Source organism: Apteryx rowi, unplaced genomic scaffold (genome assembly GCF_003343035.1).
Source record: "Apteryx rowi isolate R43461 unplaced genomic scaffold, aptRow1 scaffold_446, whole genome shotgun sequence".
NCBI lineage: Eukaryota > Metazoa > Chordata > Aves > Apterygiformes > Apterygidae > Apteryx > Apteryx rowi.
In genome coordinates, this window is record NW_020450701.1 from 637202 (window position 1) to 663672 (window position 26471).

Genomic DNA, 26471 nt, shown 5'->3' on the forward strand with positions numbered 1-26471 from the left:
GAAGTGGGCATATGCTGACCCTAGCAAACCCCAGACGCATCAGCCGGCTCCTGATTCCAAGTTCCAAGTCATGGCAAGTTGCTTTGTCAGATAGGGTATCTCCATACAGTGGAGTTTCGTATATCTTAGTAATATTTCATTATAATTTGTACAAATCTTTAAGAAAGTTACATTTTCAAAGGTCGTATCTTGATTTAGTCCACCTGAATATATACATTTGAAAATACTTATCTCTGAATACTTGAAGGAAACTTTGGGTCAAATTCTTGCATTACAGGAAAAAAAATCACAAAAGTGCACACACACATGTGTATGTATATGTACACACACATATATATGTGTGTGTGTGTGTATGTATGCAGAAGCCACATTGCTACTTGTAGTGTGGCCAGCCGCAGCTATATGCTGCACTGCCATTTACTGCTGTAGGCATGGGCCTGTGTGGGCTCACAGGATGTATATATATGAATATAAACTTTATTCCACAGGCTCTGCGATGGGAAGTCTTCCTATTCGGCAAAGGAGTAAGAACAGGCACAATCTGGAACTTGAGTTTTCTTTCAGGCATCTCTATGTGGACCTGAATCTACCCCACTGAAGTCACTGGCACAAACTCAAAGCTTTATCATATAAATAACAGAGTATCTTACACTGAACTGAAAACTAAGTTGGTATATCAACTTTATGAACTTCTGTAGAGCAAAAATTGAAGGATTTTCCTTCTTCCACCAGGTAAATCAGGTAGGATCAACACCATATTTCCAAATATGCACTACAGTTTTGAAGTGGTTTGACTCAGAATGACAATTAAACACACCGTAAGCCATTAACACTGGAAGTGAAACATTGAATTCCAGATCCCAGACACAGATTTAATTACATTTCTTCAGCAGATGCAGAGTTATATTTTTAACTGCAAGCATGGTCTCTGTGCAGGTTGGTTTGATTAGCGTCTCGGGAAGTAAAAATCCAAAGTGGCCAGTATCGCGCAGCTCAAATGCAAATGCATAGGGAATGCCATTTTTGTAGGCCCAGTCCATAGAGCTACCAGAACTCACATCTGAGGGAAGGAATTCAGAGAACATTAAAAAATTGTTAAATGCTTATCCTGTTGAAAGCACCAGACAGTTATTTTGGCATTTTATCTACAGCACTCAGGAATACTTGGGACTAAGCTGTGGCTCTCTCTGATCCCGAATGCCCTGCAGGGAAGGGCACGGGCACTCAGCACATTGTACAAGGTGCTCAGCACAATATGAGATTAGACTCTTGATTTTCACAGAAAGAAAAAAACAACTGACTTTTTTTGTTTAAAGAGAAACTTTAATAAAGGAGAACACTGAGAACAAAGTCCCAAAGTCTTCTTGTTCCCCTAGTGAGTTTAGTCTAAAGCTTTATTTCCACCAAGGTCTCCCAGCTGGACCTGGGCTCTTCATGGTCACAGACTCAAGTGACTTTTTTATGAGCAGAGTTCTTCACAGACAATTCCTTTGCAGGGATGATAAAGTAAACTACATTTGCCTTTCAAAGTGCCTTTAAAATTCTTTTCATTTCTCTCTCATTTGTTCCTGATTCCTTACAGCATGCTAACTTTTGCATAGGTGGTGCCTAATATTAACAAACCTTCCAGAAGATGTGTGTTTCTTATGCTTTTCCTTATCCCCATATGTTGGTTATCCAAGACGCTTATATTTAGATAAAGATCCATCTCTCACGTGGCCTGTTTTCTTCTGTACAAGTCTAACATTAATTCACACTGCTGTTCTTTTGAAATAGCGACTAACTATGCTGTAATAAGCACAAGATGATGAGTGTGGGGTGGAGGCCCACAATAAAGTGTGGCATGTAGAGTTCTTTAACCAAAACACAGCTATCTTCAACAACAGCAAAAGAAAAGCAGGAGATTACTTGTGAAAGATCTTGCGATTTACTTAAGCCTATCACTTTTTCAATTTCCCTTATCCTTACTGAGAGAATTGAGGCCTCATATAGGCTCACATCCACCCAAATAGCCTCAGTAAAAAACTGTGTCTTGTTGAAACCTATTGAAATTCTTTATCACTTACCAGTCTACATGGAAAGCTCAGCTGACAAATGCTGTTACATATTTAAAAGCCATATTTTAAAGATATTTTGCTATAGGAGAAAATGCATTTGAAATCACCCTTCGAAAAATGGAAGATGTCTGAATAAAGATACTGTTGCTGTCATTTATCATCATCTAGACACTCTGAAACCATTTGACCATTTGAAACCTAGGTTTTAAAGTGTTCCTCTTAAATTTTAGAATGAGCTCTATGAATAGCTGTATCTATCACAAATGCACAGGAGAGGCAAAGTAGTGGTGAAAAATGAAACCTTCTTTGAACTATTTTTTCCCATATATTTCATAATGAAGTAATGCATTTACAGCATCTGGTAGAAATACGCTTTTGAAGGTCTCCTGTTCTATCTGTTTTTGTATGTTCTGGACATGTTATTTGCTAGATTTTTCCCCTTCAAATGCATTGTATTTTAATCTCTCTTATTGCATCAGTTGACCGAATCTTACTGCAATCAACTGACTGAATCAGTTACAAAACTTCCTCTTCTGCCTTCCTCACCATCCACAGCTGGACCAAAGTTCACTTTCAACAGTATTTGCTTCTTTTGTCATAATAAAGGCAATCCCCTTCTTAACTGTAGGCAGGTCAAAGTCACACATTTGAGTCAGAGGGAAACTCACACAAAGTGCTAGATGCAGGACCGTATCTGTATCTTATTCCATAAGCTGATTGAAGAACATTAACAGCATTGTAGGCTGCAGATTCCTGTGAGTGGGAGAAAAACAAATCCATAAATTAGATTTTGCATTAAATGCTGTAATAGAATTGGAACCTGAGCTACAGATCATTTATTTCTGATGCAATGCTGTGTTCCACAAGTCTGTGGAAGCTAATTTTAAATGATTTTAAGGGATAAATACATTATTTATTTTTACTGACAGCAATTCCCCAGTACTAAAAATTTGACTCAGTATTTTCATGGCATAAAGAAGCTACTGCACTGTGAATGATCATCCATTAAATAGCTGGAATTATTGGTATATATTGCATCTATTGCAACACCAAATACAGGTCACAATGAGACAAAATTATCTTTCTGTGCAGTTTAAAAGCCATGCAAGTGTTTTCCTCCAATACCAGTGGATGTATGTCCCAGTCCACTAAACCTTATCTCAGCTGGGCTTGTTGTGAAGAAGAAATTATCTACTGGGGACATCCCACAGTGGTCAGTGAGCACAGTGGGAAGAAGGAAGGACCTAATTCCACTCCTGAAACTCTGATGGGTAGGTCAGTGTTCATTGCTGTTCTAACTTTCCCTGGCACCAGACGATGCAGACTTGGAGAACACTTTCCTCTACTGCAGAACTGCAGTTTTGATATGGTATACAGTACATCAAGATCCATAGCAATGCAGTCTGTTTAGGAGGTTCATGACAGTCTATGAAACTGGGTGCGGAGATCTGGGCCTACCACTAATTCGGAGAGTCACATATGGTTACGTCTTGCAAACAAAGAGCACATAGTCAGAAGAAAAAGGAAGGTTATGATCCAGGATTTGTCCAGGAAAGATTCCCAGAGAACGTACAGTGAAAACAGAGAATATCTAGAATAATGCAAAGAGCTCTCCCTGTTGAGAGCCAGTAAATGAATGCCATCAGAAGTTGAAAGTGCTGGACTTTGAGCTTTCTTCTGAAGCTGTAATGTTTATTTTATTTTTGTCAACTGAAGAGCTGTACAATTCAGTTCATGCAAGTTTTTGTGCACTTGGTCCTTACATTGTTGTTCAGCAGACACTAGCTGAGTGCACTGGGGAAGGATTACTCTATACTTGCCTTTCCATTTATACTCTTTCACTAAGCTTCCACTCATTTGCCACTGTCAAGAAAGAGGATTCTGGCTAACCTTTGGCTTGACCAGTGCAGGTGTTCCTATTGTGGATCTGTTTCAGATCTAGTAAAGATACTAAAGAAAACTGCTTTAAAATGTCATTCCAGGAAAAAAAAAGTTCTTTTTCACTTACTGGCCATACAGTATAGCTTTGGGCAGTTTTCTTTATACTGAGAAATCACTTCCCAATGGAAGAGCAATTTTTTACCCCACTATAAGAATTCATTAGACACCATTAGATTTTGTCGTTTGTTTCCTTGGCCTCTGTTGTTTCTCAGCTCAAGGACAATATTGCCAGAGGCTCTGGCCTGACATTTTCAGCTTGTCTCTTCTCCTCTTATCATCTCCACGAGAGACTGCATGACGATAGAAACTGGTAGAAACAGTTATTGCTGTCGGGAACTTCTGCAGTGTTTGGATGTGGGAGTAAGTTGACGTAGAAAGGTAACTTCTCACTCACCCTAGCACCAAACATGAGAGGTGGGGGGAGGTCTAAGGAAGGGGGAAATGCTGTCACTTGGGTCTACTCCTCCTCTTACGCATGCAGATGTCTCAACTTGTGCAAGTCATGACACACAAGACCCATGATGGGGTGAGATGTGTCAGACTGCGTGAGAATGAAGGGGTGGCAGCGTGAGCCGTGGCAGTGGGAAAACTGCCTCCCTGGGCCTTGAGGAGTGAGGAGCTCCAGCCGTGGCCCAGGGCTGTTGTCCATCGCTGGCACTGAAGCCCCAAGTACCAAATTTGGTCAACAGAAATTTGGCAAGCAGCTGTGCCTGGCACTTAGGATCACTGGAGCCATGGTGTGTAGCTGGGAAGGCCTGACCACAGGTAGTGCACTGAGGGTAGTGCACTGAGGGCAAGCAGGGCTCAGCTGAGGGAGCAGAGAGTGACTGGGCAGCAATGTCCCAGGAGATGTATTGTGGAAAGGAGAACATAATGAGGAAGGAAAAGATTCCGCATATATGAGTTACACGTCACACAGCAATGAGACAAAAAACCCAAACACTAATGAAAACATTTTGGCAGTGCCTATCTGAATACAGTACAATAGTACTGAGCTCTGTGCAAAGGCAGCAATCATGCAAAGGTCAGCCGGGGAGTGACTGAAGTACGTGTCTAGCAGATAGGAAACATCCCCGGGCATTGTGAACGCGCTGGTCTTAGCCCTGAGGGATGCTGCTCGCTTCAACTGTTGAAGTTATATACCCAAAAAGGGGGACAGTTCTGACCTGCATCATACACAATGCAGATCTATCTGAATAATGCCAGGCAACCAGTCTTTGAACACCCGCAAGGAGAAAGCTTGACATAATATTATCAGATTTTTACAAAGAAGAGATATACAAAATTGGTCGTGCCATATGAGGTCACTGTAAACACTCAGGCAAATGACTGTACAGGGAGAAAAGCAATGAACAGTAAGTGAAATTTAAAACCCTCTAGGTGGGTGAATGTTTCTGCTGTTTATTTTAATCTAAAAGTACAATTTCATTTAAGTATCTTAAAAGAACAGATTTCAGGAGAGTGCTAATAAGAGACCTGTGCCTAAATTAGAACAGAATCTGTATGTTGTGATCAGCACACAGCTCTCCAGTTTCAAAGCAACTCTGAATAATTGAACACTTTAATTGAAATGGTAACTGACAGCTCACTAGTACGTTGTGACCCAGACACAAGCATCCTTCCTTTTGCTTAGGATTAATTGTGACCCCCTATTAACAGTAAACGTTAATCATCTGCTGTACATGTGGAGTCCTACAGTTGTCCACTCAGCACAATCCATGTGGGCCAGCAAAGCTCGTTCCATCATCAGCAGGAAGCAGAGACTGTTGCTTTTTAACTCACTACAATTCTCCATGAGAATTAGAGAATTGGAACCTCAGTTTAAGTGACCATGATAGACAGTTCAAATATTGAAGATCATGCATTTAGGAACCATCAGGTGATGGAGCCTTTGGCTGTAGGCAAATATTAAAATGCACAAGGAAATAAGCAACAGTATTCCATTCATTTTCACTCTAATCCCCAAACTGAACTTTCTTAACAACAGGAAACTACTTCAGTTTCTTATTCCAGCCTCCCTGTTCTTTTTGCCCCACTGCAATAAAAAGAAGTATAAAGTCCAAAATATCAGCAGAATATTTAGAATTGGGATTTGACTTTCATTTGTCCAGGACTGTTGTCCTTGTCACTTTAGGTCTCTGCTCCACTCCTGATGCTGACCGAGAGATCCAAGGTCTTACAAACGCAAACACCTACCGCTCATCAGAAACCAAATTCCTTTTTTCTAAAAGCTTTGGATGGAAAGGTAGAGTGTGTGTACTGAGGGGCAGGTCCCCTCCATCTCAGAATGGAAATAACTCTCAAGGTACAAGAACAACATGTATTAAAAATTTACTGGTATGTGTGAAAACCCTCAATTTGAGATTCTTTTTCCTTAGAATGAATTTCCTGACACAGTGTTGTCTTACATTACTCTGGGTGTTTTCATAGAGATACTCAACAATCATCTTCCTGCAGAGGAGTTGCTGATTCTTCCTAACACCATGCCTTTTTCTTTTGCTGTCTTGCCAGTTTTTACAAAATACACTTGCACCTGCTGGTCTTCAAAGAAGTGAGACCCTGTGCTTTCAAATTCCCCATCTACTTTTTTTTTTTTTGTGAGTAGTAGTCAGTAGTTCACTTCAAGAGTTCTTTTATCCCTTTGCCACCTCTCCAAAAGAGTGTGGAGAATGGAGAATAAGTAGTGGGTTCATGGCTTTGTTTGCTGTGAGGATGCGCTGAATGGCACACGCTATGTACAATGCAGGACTGCGTTACCAGCCTCCACAAGTCTCACGTTTTTAGCTGCTCTGGTCGCTTTGTTGACTTCTGGTTTGCTCTATTTCCCAAGAATGACATCAGGCAGGACATTTTTAGCAGCTGGTGAAATTAAGTGTCTTAACAGAAATAAACCATCAAAGGGAGCTCAGTTTGTGCAGTGTTTGCTGTTTGGCCTCCTGAGATGACAGCTGAGTGAAACTGCAGTGAAGCTCCAGGGACTAATGATATCATTTATTCTGCTTGGGATAAGCCTAAGATGCAGTTAAGTTCCTTTTGGAGTAAACTAGCTGAAACTAGAAAGTTAAGAGTCACTGCAATATTCAAGGCCAAAATGGGAGACAGAAATTTTGGACAGGGACTGAGGGCCAAAGGAAGTGACTTGCTGCTGCTTGGTGCAATATGTGTCTGTGAACAGGAGCACAGAGAAAGTGAAGCTTGAGAAACATTTCCCTAAGAGAACAGGCTAAAGGGAGGGTTTTATGATGTTGCCTGAAAAGAGAGCTCAAACTGTGAGCAGAGGAAATAGCTCTCCTGCTTTTGGATGAGCATGGAATATATGAAACGTGTATATTCTTTGTAAACAGATAGGCTTACATCAAAAACCAGACTATTACCAATTTATTCTTCTAATAGACAAAATCTTCAAAACACCTGATGTTAATTGCTTGGCTCAAAGGGGTAAAAAAACTAAGTCTGAGCAGGATGACACATAAAGCAATAGAAACTTTGCTTTTGGAGAAATCTACTACTCTCTTCTAATTGATAAATAAACTATTTCACTTCTATTTTGTTCATAAAATTGACAAAGATCTATGTGCTTCTAGTATTTAGGCTGAAGTTCTGAGCATGAAGGGACAGAATTTCAGCTAGATGCCCAAGGATTTAACTACATAATTCCCATTATTATGTTATTTATGTTAATTACATAAAATACTATAATTAAACACAAGGATTTATCCTATGAAATAATTTACAGGGATGGATGGACAGAAGGCTAATTTAATCAAATTACTGCTGATTCACTTGGAGTGACAGTTATGTAATCAGAAATTAAATGGTAAGCAGATCCAGAATAAATACTGCTCTGTATTAAATATATGCAAAGCATCAGGGAAACAAGTTTCCTCTCAAAACAAAATGTATCAAAAATAAAAAATAGAGATGTATAGTCTCCCAAGTGCTAATATACTTACCACACAGCTGAAGTTTGGAATAGTTGCATACTTGTAAGAGTAGGGGTATAGCAGCATCTGTGCATAGGCATGGAAGGACAAATAGGCTTTTATTTGTTTGCGATGTTTGCGAAGAAAATGAGCAACAGCCTTTACTTCAGGTTCAGACTCAGGAAAAGGACCACAGTAGGTGTCATCACATGGGTGAACTGAAGCACCCTCATCTACAGATTGAAAGAGAAAGCTGAGGTGAGCTATCACAGAGAATTTGTAAGGGTCAGATTCTGGCTTAACCTGTGTGGGTCTGCGTGCAAAAGCATGAAAAGCAATAAACAAATTGCTTTTTTCCGATTGATGAGTATGAGCCAGTGGTACCTCAGTACAGCAATCTGCTCATTCATCTAATAAACACACCAAGTTGCCAATTGGCCAGATATAGGCAGTTCTCTTCAGGGAATTTATTTTTAAACCAACAAATAAAGGAGAGCTTGACTTCATTGTATTTTCTTCTCTAGCTTTCCATATAAGGGACGCATTTTTTGATGGCATTCCAGCGTGGAGGTTTTATTATAACTGCTGAGGGGTCTCAGTGGCTCTATTTGAAATCAGAGTGCTATACGTCTTTCACTAGTCACTGCCAAGACAAGTCTAGCTCTTAAGAGCATGTTAATGTTGTAGCTACTGCAATGATGGTTACAAGGGCAGGCAGATAACCTCATCATGCATTACCTTAGTGACTGCTTTAAAACATGAAAATAGTCCATAACTACTGCCTATTTTTGCCCTTACAAACCTTATGGGAGAAAAACAACAAGCTGCATGGGATGATTGCTCAGTTAGAAAACAGAAATCATATAAGGTTGCAACAAGGCTTACTCTTCTCTTGGGTCAGGAGTTTAATTGTGAGGATTTCTTTCAACACATCAACCTGCTCAGGTGGCAGTAAGCTACAGAAGTGAGACCTACATGTAATATCCCATGAGGAAGTGAAAGATGAAACTCAGAAAAGGAGATGGGACAGTGGCTCCTTTATCATTTAGCAATCCTGGATCTAAGCCACCATCTCATTTACAGCTTATGGACTGGGTTTAAAGGAACAATATTTATGCAAATCAATTGTGATCTTTTATCCACTGATTTCAAAATGCCACCTGTTTTACATTGACCTACAGAGTAATAATAGTTTGGTTGCGATATTCTCTGGTGCCATCAGGGACTTAAAGAGGCAGTCTTTTATTAGCTTTCCTCTGTAGAGTAGGTAGTCCCATCTCCAAATAATAAGAAACGAGCAGTGTACTGTGATAGTATATAATAATATGAACTATAACAGGGTTAGGCAATCAGCCTGATGCCAGAAAAAAAATTAAAAAGTGGAAGAATTTCATACTGCAGCTTCATTTATAATATAAAAACAGGAGGCTATCATTCAATGGCCACCAGTGGTGATTTCAAAAGGTATCAGTGCTTAGATAGCAATGGATATGGAATGGTTATATTGAGGGCAGATGGTCTGCTCTCTGCAGAACAGATGGCCATCAAGTCATCCAAATCCCAAGAGTACCTTGCTTCAATTTCTTGTCAGATAATATAGCTAAAGGAAAGCCATTTAACAGAGTCTCCAAGAGTTCTTGCTTTTTGGGTGGATACTTCATCTCCTGTTACAGTGTTGTATCATCATGAATCATGAAAATAAACACCACTGTTAATAAACAAGCTACAAGCTAAATGTAAAATGACCCAATGGTAAAAAAAAACTCAGTTTAGTGAATCTTGGTGAAGAAAAGATGCTCTAAACTGTTCAGACTATTGTAGGGAGCCACTGGCAATCCCAGCTGTAGTTAATGCTTTTCCTTAAGTGAAGCTGGCTGGGAGTGGAGGGACAGAGTTTCCATGGCGCCCATGGATAATGTAAGGAGATCCTCAGTTTTCATACTGGAAGGTCTTTTAAAGTAACACAAGAAGGAAAAAAAAGATACAGTAAATATCAACTCCTGTGAAATGTCAAAGTTACAGTCATGGGAGGAAAATGAAATTACAGAAGAAGTCAACATGCTGCCTTATTTTTGTACCTGGCAGCATACTGCGGGGGGACAAGTATCTTCCAATATCCCTCATGAGATCAAATGTACAAAGAAATTGCATGCAGAGACTGATAAAAGCAAGTTTGCTTTGGTACAGAGGCAAGACTGTAGGAGTATGGATGAGCTGGAGTGCAAGCCTCAAACCTCCTTGCAGCCTCTGCTCCTGCTGGTGTGTGGTACTATCCTCAGTGCGTGATGGGGATGTGTTGGAAATTTTACTTCCTCCCCTGCTTCCTTGGGGGCTGCCCCCTTAACCGGATTTGCCCCATGAAATGATCTAGTTCTAAGTGTCTCATTATTGGCTTAAAAATTGCTATTTATTTAATGAACATTAAACCATTCCTCTACTTACTGCACTTGCATATATTATAAGGAGCATCTCTATCCTGGAGATCTTGCAATCAGCATTCACCTGGGTCTGTATGCAGTTACTGTGCACTATTTTGAGCACAGAAGGCTGCAGAGTGAAAGCTACCATAATCAGTGATATATCCCTTTTTTTTCAGTCCCTAGAGAGTACAGAAGCAACATCATAAAACTTACATCAAAGTCCTACACTGGAAGGAAGGAGGAAAGCAGAAGGGATGCAGCGTTATCTCTACCAAATAGCCAGCTGCAGCTAGCACTCAGCTGTTTTGCTGGGGCCGGACTCTGCCACAGCACACCTGCCTGCAAGCCCTGTGGTGAAGTTCCAGCCTTGTCTGCAAACAGTAAGTGTGACTGAACTGAATTAAAAGGTTTTTACAAGCATGCGCAGTATAAAATTTTACATGCATCATGATTATGCAAGCCTCAAAGTGTGATATGATCCAGATTCTCCTTTGCCTCATTTAGTGTCAGGTTAATGAGAACATGGGGCCCAGGGCAAGGAGCTTCTGAGCACCAGGCGCCCATGAAAGAGCTCTTTATTCTCTGGCAAAATATTAAACTTCTGTGAATCTCCGTTTTAACAGAGAATGAGATGGAGTCCAGGGTCCAGTTTGAGAAGCAGAGCATATGCTTGGCGAGATGATGAGCAACCTGGAATAAATTTCCATTTTTTACACTTGGGGTGGGGATCTGTCTTTCATACTTAGAGCAGGGGAGACATGCAACAAATAGTGGATCACAACACACAATGTGTGTGTGTGTGTGTACATGTGTGCATTGTTGTAGTTTCACTCAGCCTAGAAAATACATTTTTTGCTCATAAATACACAACCATCTTTCAGGACTGAGTAAATAGTATTTGTGTTTGAATACAGTGGCTGGGGAGCAAGTGGCCGTCTTCTGCACAATAAATATGATTTCAGTTCTGATTTATAATCTTAAGTAAAAGACGATAACAGTGATGCAGGACTTTGGTTCAGTTTTAGATTATTTTCCCAGCATAAAATTGCCTCAGAGGTCATGATAGCAGCCCTGGCACTATCTTCTTTATTGGAGGGATTCTTGTCTACCATAGGCTTTCTCTAACTGCTTCTGTATCTCTTTACTGTGAGCTGATAAAAACTGGAAACATTTGTTACAGGTGCTTACTGGATTGTACTTTTTTCATGTTTCTGTTTTCTCCCATCTCATTTATAATCATCCCAGCCAGATTATTCACACTTACTTTTATCCTTAACATTTTCAAAAAAACTACTTAAAGATAAAATCAGACTTCCAATGGGGGAGGGATGGGCGGAAGGGAGGGCTGTTGCACTAGCACTATGCAAACACAATTTCTGCCTTTATAAGTTTATAATGTAAACAGACAAGGCAGAGAGACACTGAAGGAGAAAACAGCTGCACGGAGGGGTGAAGAAACTTGTTCCAAGATTGGAGAGCAGGTCAGCAGAAGAACCAGGAATATAAGGCAGTAATAACCAGGAACATAGGGAATAATTTCACAGTGAAGTGCTACTACTACACCAGAAACTTCTCCTGTGTGAGAGTTGTACCATATTGCTGTAAGAGTTAATAAAATACCATTTTTTATTTAATGGATCCATTTCTACCTTCTGCTAGTATTTCACCACTGCTGCGTTCTATATACAAAATTGAGGTCAACTTTCATGATAAGTATTTATGGAAGTACTGGGAGTTTAAAAACTCATCTCCACACACTTAGAAGCATCATTTTTTCTTTATTAAATCTCCAATAATAATGTCCTTAAAATATTCTCTGACACTTCTCTACAAGGCTGAAAAACAAATCTGAAGTTTCCAAAGCTAACACCATTTCAGAGAAGTGATGAATTAAAAAAAAAAAGTTCAAAATGTTTCTTAAAGTTGTAGTCAGGTAAATTCTGAAATGTGCTTCAAACAATCTGCATGATTCCAGAAATACAAAATAGCTTATGTGCAATTTTTACTTGACTAGTCTTCACTTCTGCCACACTTCCCAGGAAAGCTTTAACATGTGATGACAGGTGGTATTCCTAAGTTCAGGGCATTTGGTTTCTTTTTCAGAAGCTAGGAGGACGATTTGAAGCCTGGCTTGTAGCATTATGGGGAAAGTAGCTTCAATTTTACCTGTGGAAAGGGAACACTTCACGCTAACCTACTTAGTGTGTTGGATAATTAAATACAGGGTAATCTGACCTGGTGGACCAAGGTATTTCCAGACTTACCGCACCATTTCACTTTCCAGTTGCGATTAGCGTCAACACCATGACACCGAAACCTTGAGTTCTTTGATCTTGTTTTTCTCCAAAATCGATCCTAATCATAATGTTAAAATAGTTATTTAAATAGTAATATTTTACTATATTTTGCAAAATCTGTTTGCACATGTAATAAACTACTCCAGTAAACATATTTGGTACAATATTTAGCTGAACTCATTTACTTCTATATTTCATGACACAAAGTGATGGACCAGATTATATGGAAAGTTACTTCTGAATTATGTAATAATCATTCAGTCTTTTCTGTCTTAAAAAATTTTTGAGGAATACTACTGATACTACTTACATTTGTCCAGCTAAAATGATATCCATCCACATTAAATACAGGCATGATATAGAAATACAGCTGAGTTAGCATCTTTCTCATGGCAGGATCAGTCTGGTATGTCTGAAGAGCCTAGAGTGGAAAGGCCAATGAAAGTAGTTTCCATAATAAAAATAATTTCCAAATTAAGTATTGTGACCGGCTAAGAGAGCCTTTGGCAGCATAGAGGCCTGATCTTACTGCGTCACTGACATTCACCGAGCTGTAATTGAAGGACTGATATTGTCCCGTAAATGTGATTAAAAGTAGCATGTGAACATATGAAAGAAGGTGTTTCGAAGGACCTTATTCTCTCCAATTCTCAGTTACTTTCAACAGCCAAGAAAATACAACTTAATACAGAAACAAGTGTATACACAGTGTATAATGACATTGGAGCTGAAAGTCAGTGTAACAGATTTTTAGCTGAAGAGACGTGTTTATCTCCCATAAGTCAAAGGAGTGCTATTTTTTCCACTAGGTGATGATCTGGTGAGGTCAAAGCATGTCTGAAGGGATTAAAGGCTCACATGAAGCAAACTTTTGTTGTATTCAAAGTAATTTATTATATTCAAATTCATCAATACAGGTAGCTTATTCCTTTATAATTTAGAAAATCCTGCAATTTGCAGAAGTTCAAGTATAAAGGTTAACAAAGGAGGTCTAGATAGGGAAAAGTAATCTTTTGCTATCCTACACCTTGCAGAAATGCAGTAAACTAGATGTTCCTGGCTGCTAGTACCACAGATGCTCCTTTACCACGTGCAGAAAGCTTGGACTCCCTGTGCTGTAGCAAAAACTGTCCCTCGTCAAAGCTGGGCATTAAACTTGCATCCTTCAAAGTTTAAGTCTTGATTGTACAAAGTAGGGAATGAAGTGCTTCACCTGACAGCTGGGAAGTGTAACACAGTGACACTGGGTTCAAAGGCAAACCTGTGGCTGGTTCCTCTCCTCCAGATGCTGTAATTACACCTATTCTATTCTGCTGTATTTCTAGTCCTCGACTTCCCTCACAATGCATGGCTCTGCACATGCAGCCGCTTCAGACGCTTTTGCAGAGCTAATCCAGTGCTTCAGCCCTGTGCAAAACCATTGGGTCACCTGGTTGCACTCCACATTCAGCACACCTTTCCTTCAGTCACACAAGAGGAGGGGAAGGTGAGAAATCGAGGGCTACAGGGGCCTAGCACAGAATGAAATGAGAGACGCAGCAGCAGGGCCAGCATGGCGTGGAGCACCACAGAGGGGGACAAGCTGCTGGAAGAGGGAAGGGGTTTACCATAGGTGAGAAGAAGAAGAAGAGACCAGGCTTTTGAGGGAAAAAAGTCCCCAGCCAACACACATGTCACAGGTCTCCTGGCCCATGTGCTAGAAATTCCCAAAGATTCCTAGCTGGAACGGTACTGCATTTCAATTCTATTTACTTTTATTAGGAAACCACATCAAGGCTATAAATGCTTTTGGATACAAGTGTTGGTATTCAGAGAACTGCTGCTATAGTAAAAAGTATTTTTTTCAAAACTGAAGGCTATGGTTACTCAAAAATAATGGCCATGGAAAAAAGGGCTCTATTTCATTACTGTTCCACATGCAGAATTGAAGTAACTAGGGCTACTCTGTGCATTAAATTAGCCATGCACTTAAATCTTCACAGGATTGAGAATCTATATGATAAGTGTAGATGTTAAATCTGTAAGACTTTGTTATTGCAGTGAAAACAGACATGAACCAAGGGAAATGAGCATTTTTATCATGCATATTTCAGGGAGAAGTAATTTGGCTGGGGAGGAAATAAGTCCCCGCACACTGCTTCCTTGACTTTTAATGGTTTTGTCTTTTTACACAGTATGAAAAAATACAGCTCAGGTTGTGTCTCTGTAGTAGGTATTTATGTATCATAGATAATGAGATTGACATACTTGCTTGTATCTGTTTTTATGTATGTCATTCTTTGGCTGCAAGTTACATCTGTAGTTATGCATTTTGTTACATTGAAAGTTATGTTCTGTACTACAAACTGGAATGCTATAATAATAACTTCTCTAAAACACTCTTCTTTTTGTTACCTAAATTTTTAAAAGCACCCCCATTCAAAAAACAAAATAAAACACACATTGCAAAATGTCAAGTGTCCTTTCATTTTTTAAAGCCACTTTGTGTTATTTTAATGCCTGCTATCTTTGAAGAAATACTATGAGAGACTTTGGAAGACATTACAGTCCCACAGTAACACTCTTGGAAATTTTAAGTCTTAAAATTGATTTAAACCCAATTACATCAATGATTCTTTTCTGTTCTTTAAAGCATATATGGTTTATCTTTATAATTTTGTTACCCTTTTAGAGTACAATTTCATTTAAAGTATAATGGATCTGGTGCAGTGCTCTCATTCACGGACAGCAAGAGTGTTAATGATGTCAGCTGGTGTAAGTGAGACCATACAGATGCTTTCTGTTGGAAATACTTCGTCCTTTATACTATGTTTTTGTCTGACAATTTTATCTGATACATGTAAGAAAGCAACAAAGGCTGTATAATCTCATCGCCCTTAAAGTGAGGTCTTTGGCACTGTGCCTTGCTGTTACTAAGGTGTGTCATTGCTGGAGCACAACACACGACTTGTCCTTTGTGACGTGACTCTTAAATCCTCCGAAGAATGATCACGGGGAAAAAAAAAAAAAACAACACAGCGTTGAAACCTTTCCTCTTCTCTATGACACAAGCAACATGCAGATAAACCATTAGTGAATTAACTGCATTGTTGTTTGCACAGGGCTTTCAGAATACAATGTAATGCTACTTTATGCAGCTTGATTCTGCTTCCCCATCATGCAATCAATAGCTGCTTTGCTGCTGAATGCACAGAGAGCCAGACTGGCCCAATAAATGCTGAATAGTTTTATTAGTGAATGAACAGATGATACAGGAACCCTGCCAACAATGTGCAAGCAATCTGCCTGGGGGATGGGGGAACAACCAGTGATTAATAAGAGGGGGCTGGATCATCTGGATGAGCAAAGGACAGTGGTTGCTGATAGAGCTAGGCATGCCTGGGCTGGCTGAGGATCTGCTCCATTGGAAATTTAATTTGGGGGACAAAGCAAGCAAAAGAGCTATGCTGTAAAGTGCCAAGGCAATAAAATACAAGAGTTTAAAATGGCTTTAGGATGCAGTTGTGCTTTTTATAAAGGAAGGGAATTGACTGAGAAGGACAAAGCAAGGAGATGGGGCTGAGAGAAACTCTACAATTGTAGTTGAGATTAATAATGATTTGTTGTCCCACACTTCATTATTATTAAATTTAGGGTAACAATCAGCTTCTGCTGTTTCTGGTTTTGAATTAAACATTCACACTGAATTAACTAGTTACTATTTTAGCACAGTGCATTGACTCCATTGCTGTTTTACCAGAAATAACATAAAACTGCTTCTGATAAAACAGGATTAACCCTTCTAGCTATTTATGCAAACATGAGTTAAAACATCCTTCTTGAGAGTAACATATAATGTTTTCTTATTTTCTGTATATCTTACATTTTAGCAGGATGGTACTATGATTTGCCATTCAGGCCTTCATGGCCACTTTATCAATTTGGTAGGTTAGTAGTTAGCTGTATTTCTGTAGCTGGAAGTAATATATTTTTTGATACCCATTTTTGCTTTTACATCTAGTGTCCTGCGCTGGCACCCAAATCACAAGCAGAATAGTAAGCCTACTATTTGGGGGTAAGATGCAACTGAGTAGCTAAAACAGATATCTTAAAACAAAGGGCCAAATTTTCAAGCTTGAAGCCTGAACTGTCTCTGAAATTCTTTTTCCAAGCAAAATCTTCCTGCTCCTTTGGGAATATACTGAAAGCATTTCCCACAGCAGGAACCCAGAAACAACAGCTGGGAAAAATGACAGTGTGTCACATCTACTTTGTAACCCTCAGAAGAGAGCCCATAAAAAGAGTCTAAAGAGAAGGACCTCCAGGATCCGAAGGGCTTGCTTGCACCAGTACTGAAGACGCGAATGGAGTGGATGCTGAAGTAGAGAAGAGGGAGAGGGACTCAGTATGGTTGACATGCTAGAGAAACAACCACCCGGTCCAGGAAGCTTGTGCATGGCTGGGACCACCCAAACCAATGCAGTGTCTTGCAGGGAAGAAGCTGGCTGCAGTCACCTCCTACTTCTCACCTCCTTAGCTCCTACTTATGCTAGTCCATTTATTGAAGGCAAACAAATATAATGTACTTGAATGCATGGTTTAATCAAATTATTGAGATTCAGTTAAATAATTAAGATGCAAAAAAATTGCCTCTAATACAGTTTCTGAAATAGCTAAATTGTCCAACACACGGAATTTTCTTTCACAGTCCTTTTTTATGCTAAGTAGAACTTCTGCATATCAGTAGTTTTTACTGATGTCCTACTTACTCAGCACCATTGGACAAGACTGGACTGTCAAAACATGAAGCAGAATTTCTCTGGGACCAGTAACGTCTTTGAGCAATGATGTGAATTCTCTTCATACATTGAAGAGAAACATACCCAACAGCTTAAAAGCCATCACCGGGCAGTGTTTGAATTTCCTAGTGATTAATACCTACACAGGAGTTTGCACTAGCAAGTGTCATTGAAGAACTCCTCCTACAGGCACAACACAGCTGTAGGGATACCTTTATTTTATCAAAATGCATTCACATTGTGAAAAAATGAATAGCCGAAAACAAAATGGAAGTAATTTTTACCTTCTTAAGATTGTGAGTTTTCAGGAGGATGCAGCTGAGTAGTTAAAAGTGCACAACAGAAATAGCGTAACATTTATTTCCTTTTGGAAAGAGAAAACTGGAGATCATTTCAACCATTTTTTGCAATAGTGGAGATGTCATGTCAAAGCAAAGAACCTTCTCTAAACATCTTTACCTTCGAGCAGAACCTGGAAAAATCCACCATGGACCAAAAGAGAAAGAAATACTGCATAGCATAAAGAGGGTTTGCCTCAGCTCTTTGTAAAGCAATGCATCACATGCCTCATTGTGGTGATACCATAGTACTGCATTCCACTTTTTTGGCATTGGTTTAGGATTTATCAATTAAAAAGAAATCACAGCTGAGAGCCCAGTCCTGGAATAGCATACTGGTAATGTTGTTCACTGTTACTTCATTTTCCTTACCCTTAGGAATGGCTCACTTTAGTAAACTGTGCCTTCAGTAGCAAGGATGTGCTGGGGAGACTCAGAAATGCAGAGTGGGTGGTATAAGATGGCTGCTGAAATAGCAGAACTCAGTCAGGATTGAACCAGCTGTGGAGTGGAGAGAGGATGTTGAGCAGAAACCAGATACAGACCAGTGTGATTGTGTCATGAAAACTTAAAATGCCTGGCATGCCAGGAACAGTATTTGGAAGAAGAGAAAAATCATGATGCTGGAACAGATCCTGAATTTGCACCAGCACCTCTTGCTGTTGAAAGGCTGATGAATGAAGCACTGAGTGAAGAGACTGAAAGATGTGATCTCTCTGACAGAGAAATACCAATTAGTGCTCCAGGCAGAAGGTCCTGATAGAAAAGAATGAGTTAGCTAACGGTAAGTAAGGCTGAGTGTTTCAAATACAGATGCTGGAGGATGAGACAGATGGATTTTGCCTACAGATAATGGATATATAGGGATCACTCAGAGAAATCTTTTTTTTTTTTGAGGTAAGGCAGCTAAAAAGACAGCTGCAGGGACTAGAGGCTGACAAGCAATAAAAATTAAGCTCTAATAATTGTACTATGTTTACTGAAAGAGCTGCGAAGCATTTTTGGAGAGGTCTGTTACCAGGTGACTGATCCTTTGAGGTGAAAAGAGCCCAGTCTTCACAATGCCATAATCACTGGCAGCTGTGCAGGAGACTGCAGGGGGTCAAGATGCCTTCCCAAAACAATGGTGAACTAAAAACTTGGATGTACAGAAGGAAAACCTAGAAACGAAGACTTCATATAGCAAGAAGATACAGTAGTTTAAAGAACAACAAAACATTTCAAATCAAAACAATGTGAGCTGAAGAGTATCACCTAAAGGGAACAGACCTTGGAAAGGAGGAACATAACCCTAAAGAGTGAAGGGAAAAAGCTATAGGTACAGTCTTTTGGTGTGGCCTTGCATCCCTCTGACACAAGGGATTCAGTTTTGAATGTTTCTAGTAACTTCAAAAACTCTTCAGGTGTCTGAGAGACAGTAGTCAAAGATATATTAAGAGTAGTGGCATATCCTTCCCCAGGAACAGGAATGGTATTCTGATACAGTGTATAAGAAGGGACAGTCAAGTCCTTGCTTTCTTTCCTTTTTAGTTCAAAATCTGTGTTTTGGAGAACTCCAAAAAATGGAGATGGAAAGCATATAATGTGAAATGAACTAACTACGTTGTCTCAGAGAACCACTAAATGTAGCAGTCATGAGCATTCTTTAAATTAATATTAGTGTGAAATACTGGATTGTGGGAATGTGGCATTTCAGCTGTTTCTGTCCAAAAGACTTAAGTCTCTTGAGAAATGACAGGTCAAGCATATAACTTTTAACAAACTCTAGTGTGTTGCTCCACATAACTATCTTACAGACCCCTGATATCAGAGTATTTATGAAGTGGACCAAAAACTGATGTCTAAAGCTCATAGTCAAAAGGGGAGAGAAGTCAGTATTTTGAGGCTCGGTCATTATGGATAGCAAAGGGAAGTAATTTTCCTGAATCCTAAAAGCTTAACAGTTTTGACATAATTCAGCAATACTCTGAAGTCACCCAGACCTTGAAGCTTTTTTCCTGACAGTGTGGACTTCAGCATTGGAAGGAATGATTGAATGAATGATTCCCTGATTGACGATGTAGCGTATCGCAGATGTTTTGTCCATCAGGACACACACTGCAGAATTTTGCAGAATGAGTAGAAATGCTACACTGGCTTTCAACAGTTCTTAAATTCAGAATACTTATAGCTTTATGGCCTCGTAGCCACATAGCCTGCACAGCAGAGGATGAGAGCCAACCCTTTTAACATTAACACTACCTTGGTTTCCTGCTTGGACCTTGGCTCTGATCACACAATCATCCTTACACAGCTCTGTATATGTGTCTGCTCTGTTATTTTAGGTATCCTGTCTTTACAGTCAAACACTTCATAAACATTCCTGAAGAAGAATGTGAGGTCTCGAACTCTGCAAAATTCCTGGTAAAAACTGGTCTCTGGGGCATGGTTGCAAGCCTGATGGCCAGCTAATTGGCAGTATGCATCCCACAAGGTGATTCATAAATCAGTCTCAAGTGCAGAATGGTGGAGGTAAGTGTTGCCATTTTGCTCCTGGGACAGTCTGTGTGTCTCTCTTAGCTCATTATTACAGAGTGAAAAGACAGGATTCAGTCCTGGTTTTGGCAGCAATCAATATCAATGTCGGCTTTAAAAAACAAATCTGCCCTCAGCCCCTTAACTTCTCTGTCTGGGGTTGTCTGTCTGCTTTGTGGGCGCAAGATGAAGTGTAAACACATGCTCTTGGATAATTTGGGAACTCACTAATTGGGATCATAGGACACATACATTTCAGAATTTGTACTTTCAGATGTGCTTCTCAGGTTTCAAGTATGAAGAGCATACTGAGAATCCCTTTCAGATTTGGGATTCTCCTGAGAGGAGCTCTATTACAGCCCATCTTTAAGGGATGATGCAGTGTTTCAGGATAAAGCAGAGCTTTAGAGTTGCAGGTTTAGATTCTTCTACTATACAACTCCTTTCCAGTGGGCCTGTGGTTAGGGGTGAGGGAACTGTCGTGGGTGGTCTAGCAGGGTCAATGCTTGGACCAAACTTATCAAGTCACCTTGATCAAGTCCAGAAAGCTCAAAAGTAGTTCTGAACACTTTTTCAGCAAAGACCTTAGATATTGCCTAGGTTGTGTCCCAGAGGAGGCAGACAGTACATTGGTAGCATTGCTAATTCAGGAGAAAACCCCACAACAATCTCACATTAAAGAAATGTGAGTATGTGCAATGCAATGTAAGCTGGCTCACACTCAAAGGAGAACAGAACTACTTTGAGGAAACTGTACAAATCTTAAATATTTCTAAAATATAACAGCCTGGAGAGCCTAAAAAGAATGACACATTTTGCATTTGAGATGCAAGTTTGCTGAATCAGGTCAACGTATGTCAATTTTCCCCTTTTTGCTAAGAAGGACCACTAGGCTTTTGAGAATGCGAGAATGAAAGTGGTGGGGTTACTGTACTTCCAAAGGGATGGCTTGTTTGCACCTTGATATGAGTCCCCCAGATCAGACCAATCCCTTAAGGTGATGCACTTGATCTTGGTTGGCTTTTCCCTTATAGTAGTTGTTGGACTCTTAGAACATTTTGTCAGGAAGAAGTACAATCAGCACTTGCTTCTTGACATTTTAAAATTAAATTTCTTGAATTTTCTAATCTTTCAGATTTAAAATACAAATTTCTGCAACAGAAGCAAAGAATAGTGCATCTTAACGTTACATGTTTTGCACATTTTTTTCTGAAAATGTATGAATGATATTTCAAGGTAATACATTTTCTTTGACATGGATCAAGTGACAGCATTTATTAGAGGGAAGAAAGTCAAGTCAGATGTAATGTAAATCCTCATCTGTTTCCCCTAAAACTGAAACAGAATCTAGTTTTCATGTTAATTTGAATAGCAGCTTGTGAACCATATTTCAGATTTTTGAAACAATGATAAAATCCTAAATTGGCGGTCTGGGTAATTTGATATCTGAATTGTGCTTCCCTTCTCGCAACACATACCCAATGAAGAGGGGTTAAATATTCTTAGTTAACACATATGCATATTTAATTGTACTTTTTCAGAAAGTCTGTAAATTTTGCTTCTTTGTTTCTATGAGGGACTAATTTAACTTTGGATAAATAGGTATTTATGTCTGATAAATAAATTTACAGCATATCACTTGTGGCTAAAATCTAGTGCTTTCTACATAGCAATTACACATAACAGAGTCCCTTTCTTTCCAGTTTGCAATATTTAGTGACACATTTTAATGTATCCTATGTATCCTATGTAGTCTTTTTAAAATCTTGGTTAACAAATTCTTTTATTTAATCTTTTGCTGCAGACACAAATTCTGGGTTGCATTAGATTCATTTGCCTTTGCAGGTTGCCTTCAAAGTAGTTCCCCCTAATCAGCTCCACTTATTTTCACAGCTCCAAATCCTTCCCTGCTCCTCCACATTTCTCTAATATTTCCACGGTCAGGGGCTTTTTTCTGGCCCTTTTCAGCTGAGTAAGGCTTGAAGTTAATGGGACTCCATTGGAACCTGACTGTTACCCATAGCAAATATCTGTTGCTGGGTTTTCTATCACAGTGCAGACCCAGGTACTTCTCCGTGACTCATTAGTTGGGAGCGAGAGCTCTGAACCTGTGAGCACAGGTAGCCTCACTTTTAGACTTGAAACTCAGTGACAATGCGGCAGGGCTTGTCAGAGGCCACCGGTATTGTCCATCTTCGTAGTCAGCCTGATATTATCTTCAGCTAAGAGACTAAAGGCATTCAGGGCCGCTGGGCACCTGGGTTAGCCTATCCACGCATCAGGAGCCAGGCTGGGAGGCTCAACCCAACTGTAGTGGCCTCATTATTTCTGTACTTGCCTCACATACTGCTGGGACTGTTAGGGAAGTCCATACGGTTCATATTGAGTTATATGATCGTCTCAGCTAACTAATAAAGATGCGCTCTAATATAATTAGGGTGTTGCACAATGCTTTCATGGATTAAGGGAGAATAAATTCAATAAGATAGGATCAAACAAACATTAGAGAATGACTTGATATTCAGAGAATGCAAAATCCATCATTTTGGTTCAAATCTGCCTATGTTTTTAGCTTCCTGTTCCTATGGAATTACACAAAAGAGAAATGTCTTTTTTAATCTAAGTCCTTAAGGTAAAGATATTACCAAACTGTTCTAAAGCAGTACACACTGGCATGGATTTACCTGGACCATTACCAGAATTACAATTTCCACAGTTTTAGGTCTTGGAATAAATTCCTACTTCATGTTTCTGTCAACATGTATCTGGCATATTTTTGCCCTGTGCCTAGCTGTGTCTGCCTGTCACTATCAGCTTCGTTTATCAAGCACTTAATGTTCTAAAAAAAAAAAAAAAAAAAAAGCTGTATAATAGCTAGTTATTGTTCCTACTAGTAACAAATTAGATCAGTTATAACAAGTATGTAATGTTTTTTGAACTGAAGGAGCTGCCTGACTGTAAATCATTAAACACTTACTTCTTTCACGAACCACTGGCAAAAGGCAGGTCCAATCCACTCTCTTGCATGAATCCCACAGTCTATCCAGACAGCTTTCTTGTAAGGCTGTGATCTTTTACCTAACTTAAAGTATAAATATTCATAGAAATATCAATAGATCTCTTGACATTAGTGAGAAGCAAAAATGAAAAAATAAGAGAATATTAGAAACACTAGAACATTTTGAATTTTCCTGTATGAAGGAACACAACTTTTTTTCTTTTCAAAGGGAAATGATATGCACGTACAGCCAAGCTAATGAAGTGGATCTATGGGAAAAAAAAATCACAGAAAAAGTCAGATCTGTCAATTCCTCTTTATGAGAAATGTTCTTAGCTATCACATGGAGCAGGGTGAGGAAAAACAATGCTAGAGGAATAGCATGATGCAGAATCCAATTTAAGAACTCTGCAACGGTGGATGAAAAGAAAGTACATTTAGAGTAAACTTTTTTCCTCCTTTATGACGCTCTTTATCACCCTAATAATGTGAGTTGAGAGTGCTCAGTCCAGGAATTTTGTCAATAACTAAACAGGAAACATATGTGGCACATGCTGAGAAGGGATCCAGAGTCTTCTGGGGTCTGCCTCTAGGATAATTGTTTTACAAGTTGGCTACAAACACAGACTTTCCAATTCCCTTAAATCCAAATACTGCTAATTTTACTTGTCCTATAATCGCCATGTATATCCAATCCAAATGAACAGGATTTGGCTTTTAGTTTTCCAACATTTTATTTTTTGTTCCTTGGAGACCACATGCAGAGAGATACTTAGATCGTAACATCTTCTCCTTAGGAAAGGTTGATCACCTGCATTTCTGGTGTACATCCTATAACATACACAACTAAGTGTCTGCCATTGATTCCAGACTTTGGTCTCATTAATGACTATTTAATCTTTACCTTGAGTACAAACAGAGTTCTGCCTTCATAGGATTTTCCAACAGAGAACATATGAATAAGATCTGAATGAGTTTTATTCAGATGATGCATCCAACCCTGGATCTGCAAAAACAGAAAAATTGCTGCTTCAATCTTCGCATTTCTTGGGAAGCAGATGTAACATTTTTATTATTAATCTCAGTTCTTAGTCCTCGGTGTATTTTTTCACTTTTCTGTAGGTTTTATGTTTGTCTTATTTGTTTGTTTTTGTTTTCAGACTTGAACTACCAATGGGCTCTCACGGCTCTATTGCCAGAAGTTGGATGCAGCCTTCAGTCGCATGTTTTTTTTTTCCATTTGATTATTGGATATTTATGGAATGCATTAGCTGTTCACTGAAAATCTGGAAATTGGGCTAATCAGCCACTTTCATTAAACCTTAAGAATGGAATAAAGAAAGCAGGCCCCTGAATCTTCCTGCCAGAACACAGTATGGTGAACAGATTTGGTGGGAGAGGAGCACCTGCAGAAGTCAATCCTACTTTCATTATTTGTTTCACAGATCTTGAGGAGGTGCAGCACGCCATATGCTCAGTCTAGTGACTTTGTTTTGGAGCAAACTGAAACACCTGGATTTCCAAGAACTCCAGTTCCTGATACTAAAACTTCTATGTAGAGTTCAGCCCTTTTGAAAGGGACTGATTTTTCTCATCTGCTGCCCTACAAAAGGAACTCTTGACCAGGTACTTGCTCAAATCAAGAAGGGCAACAGCATCAGGGATAAACATGAAGTCAGTGAAGAAAAGGCCACGCTCAAGAAAAATAAACCAGAAAACTAAAAATCCTGATGAACACCCCAGTGGTGTTTGGCAAGCATCCTTGTGATCTCACCTTCATGAGAACAGAATTTGACAAAGTCAGGGTGTAAGCAGTGCCTGTTATCTGTATATGCTGGTACACTGAAATCAACAGAAATTATTTACTGAGATATCTTTCAGAATAGCATGCCTTATAAAAGGACCTTTATCTAAATGCTTTTAAGTCTTTGGACCCCTTGTGCAAATACTTATTTGTGCTCATTTTACTTACTTAAATGATTCAGTGAGACTTATCAGCCTCTGAAGTCTCTTATTCCACCAGAATTTAAACCCAAAAGACTTATTTTTAAAACAAAACTCAGAAGCTTTGAAAGATAGTTCCAAGTACAAGATAAGCCTTGGATACAAGTATTAAAAATAATGTTTTTTTTTAAAAGGAGCCTACATTTACAGAAGAAACATTTAGGACGCTTCTGAAGACCAACAAGAAACTGTAACTTGTACACAGAGTGAAATTTGGGCCTTATTAAAGACAATGGGGTAATAGATAAGAGGTGAAATATGAATTTCGACGTACGTCGTCCAGCGAGTGATATACTTCATAGTTGTAGCCAGGGAAGGACCTTCGATTTCTTTGTGACCTCCGTCCAGTTTGTTTTTCTATTGCTTTCTGTAGGTCTGATATGAGAATCCTAGATAAAAAAAATAGCACTATTATTGAAAAGCGAGTAGAACACACAAGCTAACCCAGAACAACAATCACTTTTAGAAGAAATATACCAAGAATTAAAGCATCCTGATGTTACTTCATCTGTTACATTTTGACAATAAAATGCTTCAGGCTTATTTGAATATATGCTGTTAAATAAATATTCCAATTGTTTTGAAATTAAACAGTGTCTTCAAAATGAACTTGTTAAGTGGATAAAACAGAATGATGTAAATAATGTAGCCAATATGAAGAAGAAGCCACCTTCATGTGTTTATAAGTAGTCAGATTATGTTTATATATCAGCACTTGTTGTCTTCTTTTACAAGCCAGTTATACTATGTGATCATGTATATTCAAAAATTGATTTCAAAACTTTTTTTTTTTTTATCCTCAGAAAAACATGTACAAGCTTTCTCTCAGGAGTATTATACTGGTACTGAATATTACATATAACCAAAAGTTTCAGAGGCAAAACAATAAAAAATGTAGAACTTGAACAGCATTATCATTCTGTCTGAAACAAAACAAACAAAAACAAAGACGAAATCTTAAATATGGTTTGTTATTTATATTTATCTCTACTCTGCAATAGTTATTTGGCAGTTATTTTAAAATAAATCATGAAAAATATGAAACAACACTAAGTTAGTGTAACTTAAATGCATTTGCATAAAAACAGAGAGGTTTTGGTATGAAGAGAGAAATATGGGAACAGTGGTTTAAGCTGAAAGCTTTTCCTAATTTTTGGCAAAACACAATAATACAAATATAAAAATATACTGTAGAAAACAT

General features: G+C 39.0%; 1 protein-coding gene across 1 annotated transcript in view; it reads right to left on the bottom strand.

The window, feature by feature from the left end:
• Nucleotides 1-844: 844 nt before the first annotated feature.
• The window catches only part of CPA6 (carboxypeptidase A6), an 85079-nt gene continuing 59452 nt past the window's right edge, over nt 845-26471 (bottom strand). Inside the window, exons 6-13 of the mRNA XM_026077009.1 lie at nt 25545-25659; nt 24171-24272; nt 23246-23350; nt 12949-13059; nt 12606-12696; nt 7952-8154; nt 2726-2810; nt 845-1060 (exon numbers count right to left, since the gene is read on the bottom strand). Of these exons, the coding sequence (XP_025932794.1) occupies nt 873-1060; nt 2726-2810; nt 7952-8154; nt 12606-12696; nt 12949-13059; nt 23246-23350; nt 24171-24272; nt 25545-25659 (1000 nt within the window). The 3' untranslated portion in view covers nt 845-872. The remainder of the gene's footprint in view (nt 1061-2725; nt 2811-7951; nt 8155-12605; nt 12697-12948; nt 13060-23245; nt 23351-24170; nt 24273-25544; nt 25660-26471) is intronic.